The sequence below is a fragment of the Peromyscus maniculatus genome, chromosome 5 (genome assembly GCF_049852395.1).
Source record: "Peromyscus maniculatus bairdii isolate BWxNUB_F1_BW_parent chromosome 5, HU_Pman_BW_mat_3.1, whole genome shotgun sequence".
Classification (NCBI taxonomy): domain Eukaryota; kingdom Metazoa; phylum Chordata; class Mammalia; order Rodentia; family Cricetidae; genus Peromyscus; species Peromyscus maniculatus.
Window position 1 is genome coordinate 128,217,022 of NC_134856.1, and position 18,516 is coordinate 128,235,537.

The window sequence follows — 18,516 nt, forward strand, 5'->3', positions numbered from 1 at the left end:
CCTCGTACCCCCCGCGCAAGGGCTCCACCCAGAGCGCGTAAGCCCCGCCTTTCGCAGGTGCGGAGTTTGCGCAGTGGCGGAAATGCCCGGGGCGGGGCGAGCGCCCGGACCCTCCCACTCCCTGGGCCTGCGAGCTCCTCCCACTCCGGGTCACGGCGTGATAGGGGCGGAAGCGGCGGCGGCCGAACTGCTGCAGCTGCTGGTGCGGATCCTGCTGTCCTGGGCACCCGGGCCAGTGCGCGCCGCCTGGCCAGCGCTCTAAGGTAGGGACTAGCGGCTCCGCGGGCGCGCCCCGGGGGTGGCGGGGGGTTTCGGGTGACAGAGCCGCACAAAGCGGCCGGCTGTGGGGCGAGCCCGGGCTGGAGGCGCGCGCGTTCCCCGGGGCTCCCCGGCGTCCCGCGTCTGGAAGGGGTGGCGCGGGGGACCCTGTGTGAGCCGGGGCTTCCCGCGCTGAGCTGCGGGCTTTCCCACTCGCCGCTGTCTTCGAACCCTGCAGGGAGCTCCTAGCGCCTCGGCTGGCTGGAGGTGAGTTGGGGCGGCGGCTGCACCTGGCACGCTGGCTCCGTCTCCAGCCCCAAACCGGGAGGAGGGGGACCACAGGCTGGCTTTCCACCCGGGGCTTTAGGAACCCTGCAGCCCGGAGGAGGGGCCTCACTCTGGGATCCCACCCAGGGCCGTAGGAACCCTTCAGCATGGAGGCGGGACCCCATTCTGTGCTCCCTGCCGGGCTGTAGGAACCCCTTAGCCTGGAGAGGGAACCCCACGCTGGGCTCCCACTCGGGGTCGTGGGAACCCTCCAGCCGCTAAGGGAGACTCTAGGCTGCGTTCCCACTCGGAGCCATGGGGAACCCCGTAGCCGGGAGGAGGGACCCTTGCAGCGTGAGGGAAGGACGCTAGCAGTGTTCCCAGCCTGGGCCGTGGGAACCCCGCAGCCAGCAGGAGGAACTCCAGACTGCCCTCCCCACTCAGGGCGGCGAGGGATCCCCACAGCAAGAGGAGGGGCCCCAGGCTTCCCTTCCCACTCGGGGCGTTGGGGAACTCGGAGTCGGGAGGAGAAACCCCTCGCTGGGCTCCCATCCGGAGCAGTGGGGAGCCCCGCGGCCAGGAGGAGGGACCCCACGCCAGGCTCTCCACTTGGGGCAGCGAGGCGCCGTCCGGTTTGCAGATGTAGCGGGTACCCTGCGCAGCTGCCCTGAGAACTCCCGGGATGCCTCCCCTGGGAATGCACGTCGCCGGGTCAGGTCCGGGTGGCTGTTAGTCTGCGCAGCTGGCATGTGAGAGAGGAAGGCAGAAGCAGGCCCACCTGCAGAAAGTTGGGGTTGAATGATCTCGAACCCAACCACAGAGGCCCAAGTCCTTGAGCACGCCACAGACTACGCCTGATGTGGGGAATCCCTCAGTTAACACAGACACAACTCAAGGCATTAGCTAGTCCCGTCCCCCCTCCACTCAGAGCAGTCCTCCTGCCTCAGCCTCTCTGCTGGAATACAGAGCCTCCACATCTGCTTTGAATGTTTACAAAATATATTGTGGTGAAAGCCTTTCGGAGGTTTTCTTCTGAGGGTACATGAGAAATTCCCATTAATAATTGTCTTACAGACAGGGAACAGTCAAGAAAAGACACGGGGCAATAGGGAATTCAGAATTGAATTATTGGGTTGGGTATTCAGTATTAAATTATAGCACTGGGTCTGTATTTCTGAAACTCAGATTGGCATGGGAATATGAGGTGCCCAGCTTGCCTTATTTTAAGCGACCCAAAGGGATTTCAGTTTGTTAACGAAGAGGTTTCTAGTAGATTGCTCCATTCTTATAAATAATGCTGCCTTTTCCGTGAATTTTTCCCTCTGTTTTGGATTCTTTTGAATTCATGTTTTTATGAATTTTGTGGTTGGTGTTTAGACTCTTGAATAAGCTACATTCAGAACACCTGGGAGTTATTTAAACAATTCTAAATATTAACATATTCACTTGTGTATTTTTATCTTTTTTTTTAGTCAAAAGAAAGCTAAAATTCTGCATTTAAAATTAGCAAGAAATGGGCTTATAAAATATTGACCACGAAGCAAATTCCATTTCGTTGGGTGTCTATACTGAAAAAGCAGGTAGGAGGGAGCAGCTGTGTGTGGTGCTTCTCACCTGTAATCCCAGCATTCTGGAGACAGAGGCAGGGGGATTGCCAAGAGTTAGAGTAGCTAGGGCGGGTACATGTAAAACCCTGTGCTAACAAGAAAACCAGGTGGGAAATCATTCAGTGTACTTGTTTTAATAACACTTTATTTCTAAGAGTATATTGTAAAACACAGTAGCTTGCGAACTTCCAACTCCAATGATTTTACCTCCATTTTACTGAAGACCCTAGGACTGACGGTGGAAATGCAGATTATATTAAGCGCTTTAGAGAGTGGAAGCACTTTACTCTAATTGTATAATTAAAGATGAAGATGCACTACTTTAAAGACTTCAGTCAGATTTAATTGCTCCTACAGTGTTCTCATTTCTTCAGACATTTCTCGATGCCTATTTGTGCCTGTTTTCCACTGTATAGGTGTAAAGATTTGAAATTTCTGGAAACCATGCTTGATTTTAGGAGCCATGCATTTCTGGCTTATGTTCAGTGTTGCATGAATCAAGGCTAATTTCTTATGTTCCAGAACCTCACAGTGAGCTTCAAGTGTTTTTTTTCTACAGTACTTACATAACTAACTAGGCTTCATGAACATAGGTTATTTACATACTCTAATATTTACATGTTCTATTTGTGGCCCATTTTGTGAATGCAGAATACTGTTTTACATGTAGAGAAATGTATGTATTTTTATGTATGTGAAAATTTATGTGACTGGTTAAGTGGACATCCTTTTTGAAAGTACAGATGAGGCATGGATTATAGTTCAGTGGTAGAGTGCTTGCCTACAGTACAGCGTAAAATAGGTTCATTTAAAAAAGTACAAATGGGATCTGGAAAGCCCTTGTTGTTGTTGTTGTTGTGAAACAGGGTATCTCTGTGTAGTACTGGCTGTCCTAGAACTTTCTCTGTGGACCAGGCTGGCTTTGAACTCAGAAACCCACCTACCTCTGTCTCCTGAGTGCTAGAATTAAAGGCATGCACCACCACCACCAGGCTCAGAAAGCCTTTATGTAACAATAATTGAAGGTAGACTGTATTCCTACTATTAGTACTTAATCAGTGGAGTCCCTAGGACTGATTTTCTTTTTTGTTTTGGGGACTTAATTCAGGGTCTCCTGCATACCAGGCTTGTCTTCTATCAGTGAACTGAACTCCTAGCACCCCCACACCTCTCCCCATTGTGGGCCAGGGAGACACAGAGATGGATCAGCAGCAGATAAAGGGCTTTTGCTGCCAAGCCTGAGTGTGATCCCTGGAACCCACATGGGAGGAGGAGAGAATTGGTTCCTCTTAAAGGTTGACCTCTGACCCTCACACTTGTGCTGTGGTATGTGCCTCCCCCCGTACATAAACATAAAGGAAAAAAACAAACCCTCTTAAAGTAGTAGTCTGCATCTTAGAATATGTAGGGTTAACGTGTTTGTAGCTAGCATTATGCTGGCTTTAAGAAAAGAATGAAAAGTTAAACCGCCCACAGTATTGATGTTGTAATTTCTTAGTGTGGATGTAAGAGTTTCCATGTGATGTTAATAATTTATGGGAATTGGTCTTGTGGATATGACTATAACTTACAAGCTGAGTATTAACAAGGTCTTCAGACTTTTCTCCAAGGTTAACACGGTGTGACTTCCGGTTCCTGTCTTCTGTGGTGCCGCTTTCCTGCTCCCACAGCACTGATCCTTACAGGTGTCCTACTTCTTTTTCATTCCTTCGTTTGGTGTGTGACAGGTAGCAGGATAGGAACGGCGAATAAGTACAGATCCATATGCCATTATTTACTCTCAGTGTTTTTCTTATTGAATATTTTCTGATAGCTCATAATCTTTCATGGTTTCAATGCTTAATTTATGGATGTTGAGGTTTTTGTTTGTTTGTTTGCTTGGTTTTGAGACAGTGTCTCACGTCCAGACTGGCCTTGACCTCACTGTGCAGCTGAAGCTGGCTATGAATTTCCAGTCCTCATGCTGAGGTCTCCTCCACTGGAATTGCAGGCATGAGTGGCCACACCCAGCTCGATGTTTGTTCTTAATGCTTGTTTAGCCATGCTGTCAGCAGACTAGTTTGAAAATTCTTAAGATTTGTCTAGTAGAAGATAATAGTGCTTTTTAACTCTGATCCAGATCCTTGTATTCTGTGTAGGAGTCTTCCTGTACAGTGCCTGGTATTCGCTAACTTGTACTAAGAAGAAATGAGTTAGGTTTATACTAAGACATCTAGATTGAGAAAACCCTAACAGGACACAGTTAGGTGGAGGGGCCATAACAAAAACTGACAAGGTAACCCCTGTAACCTTGGCTGGCCTGGATTTGTTATGGAGCAGAGGATGGCCTGGAACTTCTGGTCTTCCTGCCTCTACCTCCTAAGTTGAAGGCTTACAGGTACACATCAGCACGCTTGGCTTGGTTTCCTTTTATACAGGACAACGCAGGCATCAGGAGGTTCAGTCACGTGGAAATGGGGGTTTTATACACAGCTAGCTCCCTCATGACAGTGGCTTGAAATATCAGCAGGTGCTAATAATTTAATGGTTTTATCTCCCCCCCCCCCCAGATTTCCAAAAACAATGGCGGCACCTCGAGGGAGGTCAAAGAAGAGAGGAGCGTTGGAGCTTTCTCCGGACAGCCTGCCTCTGAGGAGCTCCGGGAGGCAGGTACTCTCTCCGCCTGTGCCGGGGACGCAGAGGGGAGTGGAGTGTTTGCAGCCGCACTGACACAGCCCAGCCAGTCCTTGCGCTGTCCGTGGAGGAGCTCATGGCGCAGTGTGTGCAGCAGGAACCGGGGGCTAAAGAGACCGGGGACCACCAGGGGGTGATGGGAGAATCACAGCTCGGGGTGGCTGCTTCCAGAATGGGCCACTGAGGCCAGGTCGTGTCTGGCTTGGATGCCATTCAGGGGAATTTGAACTTGAACTTGTAGTTGCTTGAGTGATGTGGGTAGGTTTGTTTGTCGTGAAGTATTTAATAATAGTCAGTGCTCTAATTGTTTACAATTTTTTCTCTGCCTTTTACATTTTCCATATCGAAAGATTTAACTGTTTTAAGAGAGGGAAAAGAATTCTTAGTTGTAAATGACTTTTTAGAAAGATTTATTTTTATCTTATGTGTATGAACGTTTTGCCTGCATGCATGTGTATATACCATATGTGTGCCTGGTGTCTTCGGAGGTCAAAAGAGGGTATTCTGTCTTCTGGTATTGGAGATACACACAGTTGTAAGCCACTCTATGGGTGCTGGGGACCAAACCTGGGTTCTCTATAGGAGCAGCAAGTGCTCTTAACTGCTGAACCATCTCTTCAGTCCCCAAGGATGACTGGTTTATCTTGACTGTCAGTTTTTCCCTTAAGAAAGGCTCATGTGGATGTTAGTTCTGAACCTACCTATCATTAAGGTGCTGTTTCTAGATCCTCTAGAAGACAGTGAGTTATTTATACAGGCTGTTGTACTGGCCAACCCTATCCTATTGCCAGGATGCTGTTGACCTTCACATTTAGAACTTCTGGAGCTGCGGATGTAGCTCTGTTGGTAGTGTTTGCCTGGCACGCACGTTTTGATCCTTACTGCTACAAACATCACGACATTTAGAATTTCTGACTCACGTGACCTCAGCAGCAAACTTCCTGTCACCACCACCCTTTCTCTGCCAGTGCAATCTTGACCTCAGCTGGCTCTTCCACAGGCCAAGAAGAAAGCAGCAGAGACCGCAGAGGAGGAGGAGGATGGTTCGTCGGAAAAGAAGTACAGGAAATGTGAAAAGGCAGGCTGTACTGCAATGTATCCTGTGTGCTTTGCAAGTGCTTCGGAAAGGTCTGTTTGAAGGGCTACCTTGGCCATGTGCGTCTGTCTGCCCATGGGCGTGTGCTTTGTGGGAATGGTATGCTTCGTGCTTCTCTTCCTAAAGACGAATGCAGGAACTGTCCCTTGCTAACTCTGACTGCTTAGGGTTAGGGTTAGTCACCACACACCACAGCTTCCTCGGCACTCTGTGGTTGTATCTAGCCTAGTGGGAGAGATCACATCCAGATCAGCTGGGCCATACAGTGTCCTCAGATGCACCCAGCCATCGATTGCTGTGGCAGTCCTGGGCCTTGAGGTTCGGGGTGTAGGACATCACAGACTCAAGCATCTGGTAGCAACCCACGTATGTTTGCTTTTCGTTGTTGTTTTTGTTTGTTTGTTTACTTCATGTAGCATGCCTGCCTCTTCCATATCCCTGTACAGGTCTCAGAAACTGCAGAGTTGAGGGAAGGTAGCTCAGCTGTAGTTCATGTACATGCCTAGCATGCACCAGGAACTGGGTTCCATCCCAGCACTCTGAGAAGTGGACAAGCCAGCCTGTAATCCTCACACTTGGGAAAGAGGCAGGAGCAGCAATAGTTACTCCAAGGTCTTCCTCAACTACACAGCAAACTGTGCCTGCCCAGGGTGTGTGAGACCCTGCCTCAAAACAAAAACGAAACCCTAAGACCTACAGCGCCAGCTGTTGTCTCACTAGTTTTGAGTGTCGTGGCACAGTTAGGACTTCTCTTTAATTCTATAGAAAAATCTTGAGTAATGGTTTACGATTCAATCAGATTTGAACAAACGAAACCTGTTTGGGTCTGCACATAGAGTTGGCCATGTCGATGGTGGCAGGACTTCTCATTCTGTGCTGTGTCATCAGCTGCCTGACCAGTTGTATGGCGGGACTGCTCGTCTCTGTCCCGGTGCAGCTGACCAGATGTTATCACAGTCTTCTCACACATATGCAGCTTGGAGCAAGGACGTGTGTTGTTGCCTCATAAGACACCATCCATCCTCCCGAGTCTTGGTTGGACTCCAGCGCCCAAGGCAGCCACTGAGGTTACATCTGGCTGCCTGAGTCCTCCCTGTACCGTCACTGCGCCTGAGGTAGTAAGCACGCCTGTCAACTGACATCCAGATGCTTAAATTCTAAAACTTTGGAGTGTCAGTAGCCGTTATGTTTATGTATGTTGCCTCTCATCCCCCTTACGTCCCGCTGTGTATGGCGCAAACATTCTAATACCCGTAGGACAACTGAAATCCAAAACAGTTTTGATCCCAAGCATTTCAGATCAGGGACTCTCAACCTGTATGACCTTTCAAACCATTCTACTTCCCTTGTTAGCCCCTGGCTATTAGAAGTGGAGATGCTGCAGAAGGGACTGGTTAAATGAAACTGAGTGAGAAGGAAAGACTTCATTACCAAAGCTGCATGATTCTGCTCTTTTCAGATGTGCCAAAAACGGCTACACCTCCCGATGGTACCACCTTTCCTGTGGGGAACATTTCTGTAATGAATGCTTTGACCACTACTACAGAAGGTTTGTTTACTGACATCTGTGTGTGTGTGTGTGTGTGTGTGTGTGTGTGTGTGTGTGTGTGTGTGTGAGAGAGAGAGAGAGAGGGAGAGGGGGGGGGGATGCAAAAGGGCCTGGGGAGGACAGTCACAAAGCTAAAACCCGCTGGGCTCACTGAGTTACTGGGCCGTCCAGTGCCTGAGATGACTGACGGGAAGTTCAGTGCTGTAAGCACCACGCACAGTGGCTGAACCTGGGTGTCCAGAAACCGGAATGTACGGGAAAAATACAAACATACAGAGTAGTGAAGTCATATCATTTATAGGAAATGAAGGCAACTAAGATGCTCATATTGATCGAATTAAGGCAAATTTTGAAAGATAATTATCAAATGTTTTATGCATTTTCTCATTCGTGGATCCTAGATTTTATGTAGATAACAAAATCACATAGGTATGTTTGAGATAAAAGCAGAAGCAAACCTGTCTAGAGTAGGGGCTGATGAAGGGAAGAGGAGGGGTAAGAAAAGCGGAATGTGATCAACAGTGTGTGCATGAATGAAACTGACGAGTAAGAAATGTGATAAAGGTTGGTGTGTGTGTCTGCCGTGACACGTGTCAGGTGTGTGTAAGTTCTGGAGAGCTCGGCACTCTGCTGTTCTGTCACAGTGCTTAGAGGAGAGGTGCAGACATTGGGAGGAGCCGGCAGAGCACTGGGCAGCCACCCTCTATTTTATTTTTTCCGTAGCCGAGGCAGGCTTGAGCTTGTGCCTCCATCCCGAGTAGCTGGGGTCGCAGGCTTGAGCCACTCGGCCTTGCTTTGGCTCTTGCTGGTGGTTTTCTGTATTCACTCTTTTTTCTTCTGATGTTAATTGAGTGTTTTATTATGTTATTTTATCGCCTCATAAATTTTAACGGTCGCTATAGGATTTACCCTGAACATTAGGAAGTTTTCTACCATGCAGGACTCGGCCCTTATCTTGTTATAGTTCTACACTGTCCAGAGCGTGCTCCTCCTGCTAGCCTGTGGTAGGTGTACCATAGTAACATCCCTGTGTGTGCCTAAGAATAGTCAAGTCTGTTATGTAAATCTGATCAAAGTCCAGTGTGAAAACTACTACGTAACCTGTACCGTGACTTTTTTTTTAATGGTTTTCAGCCACAAAGATGGATACGACAAATACACTGCATGGAAAAGAGTGTGGACCAGCAATGGGAAGACAGAGCCAAGCCCCAAGGCGTTCATGGCAGACCAGCAGCTGCCCTACTGGGTAAGGGGGGACACTGTTGCCCCAGTGCACTGCAAAGCTAAAAGCATGAGCATGGGAACAGTCGAGCTTTGTGGGAAGTCTTCTCTTGGGTTATTTCTAGGCTTGTTAAAGCAAAAACCTTTGCTAACTCAGTACAGTCTAAGGAAGAAAGTAATGTCACACACTGCCATCTGGCTCATGTTTATCCACCCATCTTTTGATGGACACTTGGGTTGTCTCATAGTATGAACAGGGTTACAAATAATTCGATATCTTTCTACAGTTCTTCAAGCATGTATACCTAGGGATGGGCCATATGGTCATTCTGTGGTTGGTTAGTTTTTGGTGGTTCTGGCACTTGGACCCAGGGTCTTGAACTTGCTAGGCCATGTGCTACACTACTAATGTACACTCCGAGCCCTCCTCCTCCTTTTTATTTGGAGACAGGGCTTGCCAAGGTGCCCAAGAGGCCTTGCTCCTGTCATGCTCCTGAAAAGTTGGGCTTTAACTCCGGGTCTCTAAACTCTTCTATTTCATCACTTTGTACTGTAGTCTGCAGTGCATGGGGGCAGATTTCTCCAGACCACCACCAGTTTCTTTTGGTTTTGACTTTTTGTTGTTGTTTGAGACAGGAGTCTTACTATGTAGCCTTGGCTGGCCTGGAACTCACCATATAGAGCAAGGCCTTCCTCAAACTCAGAGATCACCTGCTTCTGCCTCCCTCGAGCTGAGATTAAAGGCATGTGCCCCACATCCCACTATTTTTTCCCTTTTTTTAGATGGGTCTCATGTAGAGCAGACTGGTCTCAAGCTTGCTAAGTGGTTAGGGTGACTTTGAACTCCTGATCCTCCTGCCCTCATCCTTATCAGCTCTTGTTTGTGTTTCACAATGCTAGCTGTCTGGGTCGGGGAAAGGTGACTCATGGTGGCTTTGTTTTCTAGTTCCTCAAAGCTAGTGCTGCAGACCATTTGCAAATATGCAACTCTGCTCATTTTCAAGTTAGGCTTTTTCTTCTTGTAGGAATTACTTACCTATTCTGGATATAAAACCCTCATCAGCTCTGTGATTGGCAGATATTTTTTCTTCAGGTGGTTTTTCCTTTGCATGGGTCATTTAGTTCCGATAAATTTCAGTTTATCTATATTTTCTTTGTGTCTTTGGTCCCTGCTGGGAACTCCTTGCCAAATCTGAGGTCATATAAAGACCCATCTCTGTACTTTCATAGACTTTTTAGATTTTTAGTGTTTTAGATTTCATATCTAGGTCATTAATCCATTTTAATTTCTGGGTTGTAAATGGAGAGTTCTCTCCTGCATGCCAGTTCCTGAATAAACCGTTTACACTGGCTATGTGGGAAGGCAGCCATGACTTCAGTCATCCACATTCAGATGGGCACTTTTCTATTTTGGAATAATGTAAGGAGCTTACAGAGATGCCACTAAAAACTGTGTGCTCCTAGTGCACACCGCGGCTGTTTGCAGACTGAGAAGTTCACGTGGGTACAGTAGAAGAACTGCACTGCCTGACTTGATTGGGATTTTATCATTTTCTCATCCTTTCAGTGACCTAGAACCTGACCCAGGACATCACAGTTTACATCTCATGTCCATACTTTTTGAGGAATAGTATCTAAATTTAACTCAATATTTCCTTGGTCTTGAGCTGGAAAATCTTCCTGATAAGTTTTCAAAACTTGTTTTATTATCCTGTTGCCTGAGCTAGCATTGAATCAGAAATGAGCCTGATCATGTCAGAATGGGTATGATGGAGCAAGGGAAAGAAACGAGATGCTAGACGGGGTTGGGGGATGTAACTGAGTGCACAGACCCCCAGGCTCAATACCTAGGGTCAGAACATGGATCAGATCATGCGGAGACAGCAGTAGAGTGAGTGGAGAGCAGATGTGGTAGTTCACAGTGTATTGATCTTGCCTTAATTTCCCATGTAGGTTCAGTGCACAAAACCTGAGTGTGGAAAGTGGAGGCAGCTTACCAAGGAAATCCAGCTCACTCCACACATGGCAAGAACTTACCGCTGTGGCATAAAACTAAATACCATTACCAAGGTATGATTTCTGTGGTGGCCTTTGAATTAGTTTATGCATCGACCTATTTGTAACTGTAGCCTGTCTTTTTCATTGTGTGTGTTAATCCTTGTATGTAAACAGAAGTTCAGTAACAAGTTAATTTGATCTTTCTTTTACTTTAGGCAGTTTGGTAATGGGCTGTTGGGGTTGATTTAGTTATCTAAGAACACGGTTTCATGTCCAGTCCATCTTTAGTTTATCTTGCACCCTCAAGTGACAAGGTGGTTGCTGTATCACCAGCCTCTGTGTCTGAATTCAAAGCAGAGGGCGAGAGTGGTGTACTAGCTGAGTCTGCCCTCCTTTAGTGGGTAGCAGTTACCTGGTAGAGTTTACTTGTGTCGTTGGCTGGAATAGAATTGTACAACTCTGCAGACCGCATGAGGACAAGGAAAAGCTCATCACTCTGTTAGCCTGTATGTTATAGCACCAGACAAAGCAGAACTTGTCAGTGAGGAGGACAGGGGAGTGGATAGGATTGGCAGCTGGGAATTAGCCATCGAATGTGCCTGCTCTGAAATTTGGCAGTTAGTATTTAAAAATGTGTTAAACGTACTAATCCACCTAAATGTTTAAATGACTATTGGGTATCAAATCCCAGAATCAAAATAGTATTTTGTGTTTTGTTTTGTTTTTTTCTACCATTTTCAGTGCTTTCGGAGGTTTGTGGTGTGTCACACAGGCGTAACCAGAAGAGGCTCTGTGCTTTACACACTCTGTTCTAAACAATAAGTGCACATTTTTGTGGGGTTTATGATCAGAGTTTATTTTTATTATTTAACTTAGGGTTCAAAATGCAAATATTACTGGGTTGGGGATGTAGCTCAGTGACACAGTATTGGCTTAGCATTCGAGTGGCCCTGGGTTTGATCTTCTGCAAAAGGAAACCCCCCCCCTCCCATGTGTGTATAATTAAAGTGGCCGTACTTACCGTATAAAAACTGTTGAGGCCTATGGGTAGAGTTCAGTGATGAGCACTTACCTAGCATTCTTTTGCAAGGTGAAATGTCAAAATACAAATATTTACGAGTCGATTTTAAGTTTTCGTATAAGGGTATTGTATATAAATGTTTGATGACTATAACTGTAGGATTTAAGAAGAGCAGATTGTATGTGTTTATAAATATATACACATCTAAATAAATTCCTTCTGAGCCATCTTTCCCCTGTCTTTAGAATTAAACTCTTGGGCTGAAGAATATGGCTCAATGGTTAGAGTGCTTGCCCAAAACACAGGGTCCTGGGTATGAACTTTAGCTGGGGCTGGGAGCTCATAGTTTTAATGATTCATTCATCTCTCCAGTACAATTCTAAACACCGACTTGATACAGGCTCATTTTTTAGGCTACAATAGAGCATCCAAACTACTTTTTAACGATTTTGGAAAAAAAAATATGGCTTAACTAGGCATGGTGGCTCACGCCTATAATCTCAGCACTTGGGAGGTGGAGGCAGGGGGATCAGGACTTCAAGGCCAGTCTTCCCTACATTACAAGGTGGAGGCCAGCCTGGGCTATGTGAATCTGTTAAAAGTCTGAGGCTCAGAGTGATGGTCTGAAAACTGCCCACGTTGAGGTGGTCCTTTTGAGTTTTGAGGAGCTGGGAATTGAACCTCTAGCTCTGCACATGCTGCACTGTGGAGCTTGACCCCAACCCCGAAGCACAGTGGTGCTGTTTTAATAAATGAGAACTTGTATTTCTGACAGATGATTTTATAAAGTAATTTTATTCGTGGAACATGAGGTCTTGTTGAGTTTTAGAAAGTGGCTACAGTGCACAGCCAGAATCCCGGCCTAAGAGGCAGTACTTCCTTCATCCTAGAGACTTTATAGTTACTTCCTCCCCATCTCCAGACTCGGCTATTCTAATTCCATCCCCATAGATTAATTGGTCTGACTCAAACTTCATAAAACAGGAATCAGTCAATGTATGCCCTTTCGGTGTTTGCCGTCTTTAACTGTAAAAATTACTTTAAAACAAAACAAAGGGGACTGGAGAGATAGTTCAATGGTTAAGAGCACTGTCTGCTGTTCCAGAGGACCAGGGTTCGATTCCCAAAACCCACATGGCAACTCACACCTGTCTGTTACTCCAGTTTCAGGGAACCCAATACCCATGGCAAAACATCAATGCACATAAATAATAAAAACAATAACAACAACAACAAAAAAGACCGTCAACACTGTATGGATCAGCAGGGCTTTTTTTTTTTTTACATTTTTTTAATTTATTTTACAATACCATTCAGTTCTACATATCAGCCACGGGTTCCCCTATTCTCCCCCCTCCCACCCCCTCCCCTTACCCCCAGCCCACCCCCCATTCCCACCTCCTCCAGGGCAAATCCTCCCCGAGGACTGTGATCAACCTGGTAGACTCAGTCCAGGCTCAGCAGGGCTTTTTGTTTGGACTGGATTGCTTGCAGCACTGGACACTGAACCTGGGGCCTCACAGCGCTAGGCAAGCACTGACCCACCACACTGGGTAATTAGCCCTCTTCTTACTTCGTCTTTTTGAAGTAGAGTCTCCTGGAGTTGCCCAGACTGACCTTGACCTTACTCTGTATAGTCCAGGCACACCATCCGCTTGTTATCCCCCTGCCTCGGTTTTCTGCATAGCTGCGATCTAGGCACTAGACAGCAAGCCTCGCTTGTTCAGTATTTTATTTATACTTCTCAGTAGTGTTGCATTGTCTGCGTGTGTGCGTGCCAGTTTGTTTCCACACTGCCATGTGGAAGGAAGTTTGTGTTGGAAATGTTTGCTGTGTGAGTGAACTGGTGATGATTCTGTGCGAGTATCTTGTGTTATGTTGCATTTGTGTGGGTGAGTTGGGAGCAGGCTGTGTCCCATGGCAGAATTAGGTTCGATTCTGAGAGAACTGTCTCCTCATGGTGGTCTGTGTTCTGACAGATGGTGGTGTCTCTTCTGTTGTTTCTGTGCTGTGCTTGCGTTAGTTTAATAGTTCTGGAGAGTGAGCCTGTCTTCCTGAGTGTAGGGATTCTTTACATAATCTAGATAGGCAGCCATTTTGAATATTTCCCAAGTATATTTACCCTTTCCATTTTCTGAGTCTTACACAAGGCAGAATAATGACAGTTTGGAGATAGCTTTGAGCTTGGGATGGTCCTGTTGCCTTACCCTTCTGAGTACTGGGATTATGGGAATGCACCTTAACACCTGCCAGGAATTTTCAACTGCTACTTGTTCTTCTGAGCAGGGCTCACTGTGTAGCCCCAGTTGATTAGTTTTAATTGACAAATTGAGTATATTCATATATATATTCTGGAGTGTGTATACATTCTGGAATGGTTAATTTGGGCTAATGTGCATTCCTGTACACACACACACACACACACATTTTATGGGCACACTTACAATTGACTTAGTGATTTTGAAGACCATGATTGATTCTTAGCTTCACCTTCCAGGTAGAAGGCCTCCGAATGGTAGAGGAGGAAAAAGTACGAGGGCCTAGGAAAGTGGGTGGGTGAGTCCCCTTCAAATTGAGTCGCTGTACTAGTGGGAACAGGGCCTAGGGAGACACCGAGGATGTGTTTCAGTCAGTGAGAACAGTGTGTGTGTATGTGACACACCGTCTTGCTCTTCTTCCTCTGCTCACTCTGTTCACTCAACACTGAGGTGTTTGATGCCTAAAGCTCTGGTGTGTTCTTGCTGAGTAGTGTCTGAATGGTGTGGATCCACCACACAGCGTCTGCTTCCCCGGTCAAGGAGAGGTGAAGTTTCTTTCTAAATCTTGCCAGTTTCTGCTGTTTCCTGCAGTCTTATTGCCCCCTCCTGCTCAAGTCTCTATTAAGGCACTCATGTAAGAGTTTCTTTGGGATGTGTTCCGGAGACTAGAGCTGCTGCTGCTGCTGTGCCCTCCCAGTCTTCAGCTAGGCAGCATTTTTATGTTGAAACAGAAGTTGCACAAATCCAAATGCCCAGCCCAATGAATTTTCACCAGTACCTGCTTATCTGGCCCCCAGTACAGAAATGGAATACTCGACAGGTACCCTGGTGACCCCGTCAGTGACAGTGTCCAACCTTGCTCCCCCAGAGTAAATTGCCTGCTTACTTTCCTAGCTTACAGTAGTGTGGATTTGGCTTTGCTTGATTTGGAACCTCACACAAGTGGAATCATGCAGTGCGCTTTTGCAGAACTGCTGGTGAGACCCACGTGTGCCGGGGCGTGTAGTTACCATTTGGTCGTTCACGGCTGTGTAACGTGACATCACTTGAGTGTACTTCAGTTTACCTCTTCTGTTGCTGATGAACTTTGGTTTGTATTTAGTTTTTTTCTATCACAAACAAAATTTCTTTGAGTGTCAGAAATTTACATCGAATTTTGTTTTATCTGCTTTTTCTGTCCTTTGAGACTGGGTTTTTTGCTATGTAGCTCAGGCTAGCTTTGGAGTCTGTGAATCATCCAGGTTAGCTTTGAACCCATTGTATACTGCAGACTTGAACTGTCCATCCTTCCGTCTCACCCTCCAAAGTGCTGAGATTACAGTTGTGTGTCACCATGCCTGGTTTGAGCATTCTTCCTTTTTTTTTGAGCTCTCTTTGGTAGAGTGCTAGGGATTGAACCCAGGGCTTCTTGTATAGTAGGCAAGCAAACTCTTACGAGCTGTATTCCCAGCCTTTGGTCTTTCTTGTAGCACATTGCTTGGTGCACGTTACAAGGGTCTCGAGGAAATGCACCAAGGTGAAAATTGCTGGGTATGTCTGTCTGATGCACAGCTTTAGTTCCAGGAGATAATGCCTTGCCTCTGTGTATTCCAGATGGGTGTATCTTGTCATAGCCCTCTCCACCGCTGGTACAGCCCTTTGTTTTCATGGGGGAACATCTTGATGAAAGTACACATCTTCCCACACTCTCGTTCTAGTGACATGTCAAACATTTTTCTTTGCTAGTTAAATAGTTTTTTTTAAAAAAAAAAAAAAAAGAAAAGAAAGGAGCTATCATATTGAAAGATATTGAAAGGAAACGAACACCTAAGACTGTATGTTGTGGAAACAATTCAGACTTGGTTTTCTTTTGCAGACTGACATCCCTGATCATTGTTCTCTCCCTGAAGACCTAGTGAGTATTTCTGCATGTTCTGGATCGGAGTTAACTAGGCTTTTAATGATAAGTTTTCTGAGTAAATGACTAACATCTGTGTATGTCCATCAAAGCCTTTGGACTCTAGCATGTGAGTGCACTGTGAACAAGTCCCCAATGGTAGATGGTGATGGTGGAAGTAGTGCTATGGATTCGTCATTCCCAAATTATTATCCACTAAAGGGAACAAGGAAGACGCTTCCACCTCCTGCAGGGATAAGACTTCTCAATCTTGTTTGTTAAGGATGGCTGTGACCTTTTCTCCATTGAGTCCTTCCAAGACAAAGAGCAGGATGGTCATGGTTTGACTGTCTTGGCCTGGACTCAGCAGCAGAGAGGGCTCTGGTGCTTTCTGACCACAAGGTAGCCACTCTGCCCTGTTCCTACTCAGATACAGAAGTGGGTCTAGCATGCCCAGCTGGCCATACCCTGGCACAATCCATCTGTTTCTGGCAAATTTTGAGTTGACAAAGTCCACTTGCCATGTAACCAGATCTGGTTTAAAATGATTTCAAATATTCTGAATTGCTAAACTCTCAAGTCCTGATTATCTGTGATTCAGGTCTGGTAGTTTGAGTTTGTTCTCAGTGTCTCAAGTTCTAGGACCACAGCAGGTTTTCACACAAAGGGAGAAGGGACCTGGGTTAGATCCACTTTGAATCTATTCTCTTCTATGAAGGAGTTGTTCTGTTTTAGTTTTTAAGTTTCATTCCCATAGCAAAGCAGTGGACCCGGTGGTTTCTGGACTTTAGGTAGGCAGGATTTTAGGTAGACAGGATGAGTTTATAGAGAGAGGGGAGAATAACGTAAGTGCGATTAGAAAACCTCCTCCATTGGCTCTACTGTGAAGGCCATTTTATACTCAAAAGAGCCTTGACTTTAGGACAGAGGCCATATTTGTGAGGTAAGAAGACAAATTGCTTTGCTTTCATGATGCTGGGGAATGAATCCTGGCCTTGGGCATGCTAAGGAAGCATGCTACCATTTAGCTATATATCCATCCCCAGGCAGGGAGGCTGTTGACACAGTCCTAGACAGACGGCCAGGACTAGCAGCTAGCAAGAGCTTCCTGGTTGCTGTTTGTTTCATTTACAGAATGTGGGGACTGGTTTGGAGCATCACCCTTCAGGTGGACTTCCAGAAAAGAGAGAACTAGAGGGTTATAGCAAGATGGCGGGGTCTGCTCAGTTTTTTTTTTTTCTGAGCTACATGATCCAGAAAATAGAATAGGACCAGCCTAGATTCATGATTTTTAAGATGCCAAACTCTGGATGTCAGTAGCTGAATTCTTGGCTTGGAGCTGAACAAATGTTCTAGTTTGATTTCTGCTGCTGTGATTAAAAAGTAGTGTAGGAGATAATAGGGTTTATTTGGCATACAGTCCCAGGTTTAGAGTCCATTATTGAGGGGGAAATCAAAGCAGGAACTCAAGCACCTAGTTACATCATAACCGTAGTGAAGAGCACAGAGAATAAACACATTCTTGCTTACTTGCTTCTTTTTTTTCCCCAGATAATTTTCTTCATACTTAACACAGTTCAGAGTTCAGCCTAGGAAATAGTGCCGCTCATGGTGGGCTGGGTCAGTTAGCAGTCAAGACAGTCAGTCCCCCACCGGCTGACGAGATCTCGACAACTCATTTAAAACACCTTCCTTAGGTCTTCTGAGGTAGCAGAAGGTTGACATTTAAAATATGACCATGACAGCAAAAGTGGGGGTTGGTGGAGGTGGACTGGGGATATTGGGGAAGCAGCATGCTTACCCAGTTACTGGTTTTTTGGTTCTGTATTTGGGGAAGAATTTTACCTAAGAAAGACTGTCTCCGGGTATCCTCAGCTGTTTTTGTTGGATTCTTTGTATGCAGCTCTGAGAATTGTTGAGTCTGGATGTGGGTGGAACAGGAGGGCTGTGGCTAAAGATGACTATCTGTCTACCCTCAGCATGTGTGTTTCCCCTTTCCTTCTCACTGATAAATCACAGAGAGTGCTGGAAGTTGCCAACCACTGGTGGTACTCCATGCTGATCCAGCCTCCCTTGCTGAAGGACAGCGTGGCCGCCCCACTGCTCTCTGCCTACTACCCCGACTGTGTTGGCATGAGCCCCTCCTGCACCAGCACGCACCGTGCCGCAGCCACCCCCGGCAGTGCCAGCCCGGGCAAGATGGAGCCCGCCAAGGCGGCCCCCTCTCCACTCGGTGAGAGATGTCTTGGTGTCCCCTTCCTTCCATCCCTTGCCCCCTCCTTGGAAATTTAAGGGTAAGCAAACTACAGAAGACGCTCTCAATGTGTGTGACACGGTAGAAAGCACTCACCGTTGCACGCATTTGGTTATGCAGTTGGCCTTCATATATTCCTGCTCTGCATCACAGATTCAGACAGCCTGGATGGAAAGCCACTTGGGGAGAAGTTCTAAGTTCTGTCTGTATTCATTATATACAGATTCTGTATTACAGGTTTTATCGTGCGCACGTGTGTGTGTGTGTGTGTGTGTGTGTGTGTGTGTGTGTGTGTGTGTTCGTGACTGTGGAGGTCAGAAGAGAGGGTTTCTGAGAGTGACAGCTATTTACATCATATTAGGTGTTAAAGGTCATCTAGGATGGACCTATGCAAATATTGCACCCTCTAAATAAGGGACTTGAGCATGTGTGGCATTG

General features: G+C 46.3%; 1 protein-coding gene across 2 annotated transcripts in view; it reads left to right on the forward strand.

The window, feature by feature from the left end:
• The first annotated feature begins 117 nt into the window (after window positions 1–117).
• Kdm1b (lysine demethylase 1B) overlaps window positions 118–18,516 on the forward strand; it is a 41,135-nt gene continuing 22,736 nt past the window's right edge. The window contains exons 1-8 of one of the 2 annotated variants that reach the window (XM_006972851.4): window positions 118–263; window positions 4,682–4,781; window positions 5,806–5,933; window positions 7,361–7,450; window positions 8,585–8,696; window positions 10,625–10,741; window positions 15,804–15,842; window positions 17,844–18,057. In XM_006972851.4, coding sequence (XP_006972913.1) covers window positions 4,695–4,781; window positions 5,806–5,933; window positions 7,361–7,450; window positions 8,585–8,696; window positions 10,625–10,741; window positions 15,804–15,842; window positions 17,844–18,057 — 787 coding nt within the window. In that variant the 5' untranslated portion in view covers window positions 118–263; window positions 4,682–4,694. Of the gene's footprint in view, window positions 264–390; window positions 526–4,681; window positions 4,782–5,805; window positions 5,934–7,360; window positions 7,451–8,584; window positions 8,697–10,624; window positions 10,742–15,803; window positions 15,843–17,843; window positions 18,058–18,516 lie in introns of those variants that run through there. The other variant, XM_076573267.1, reaches the window with a different exon arrangement.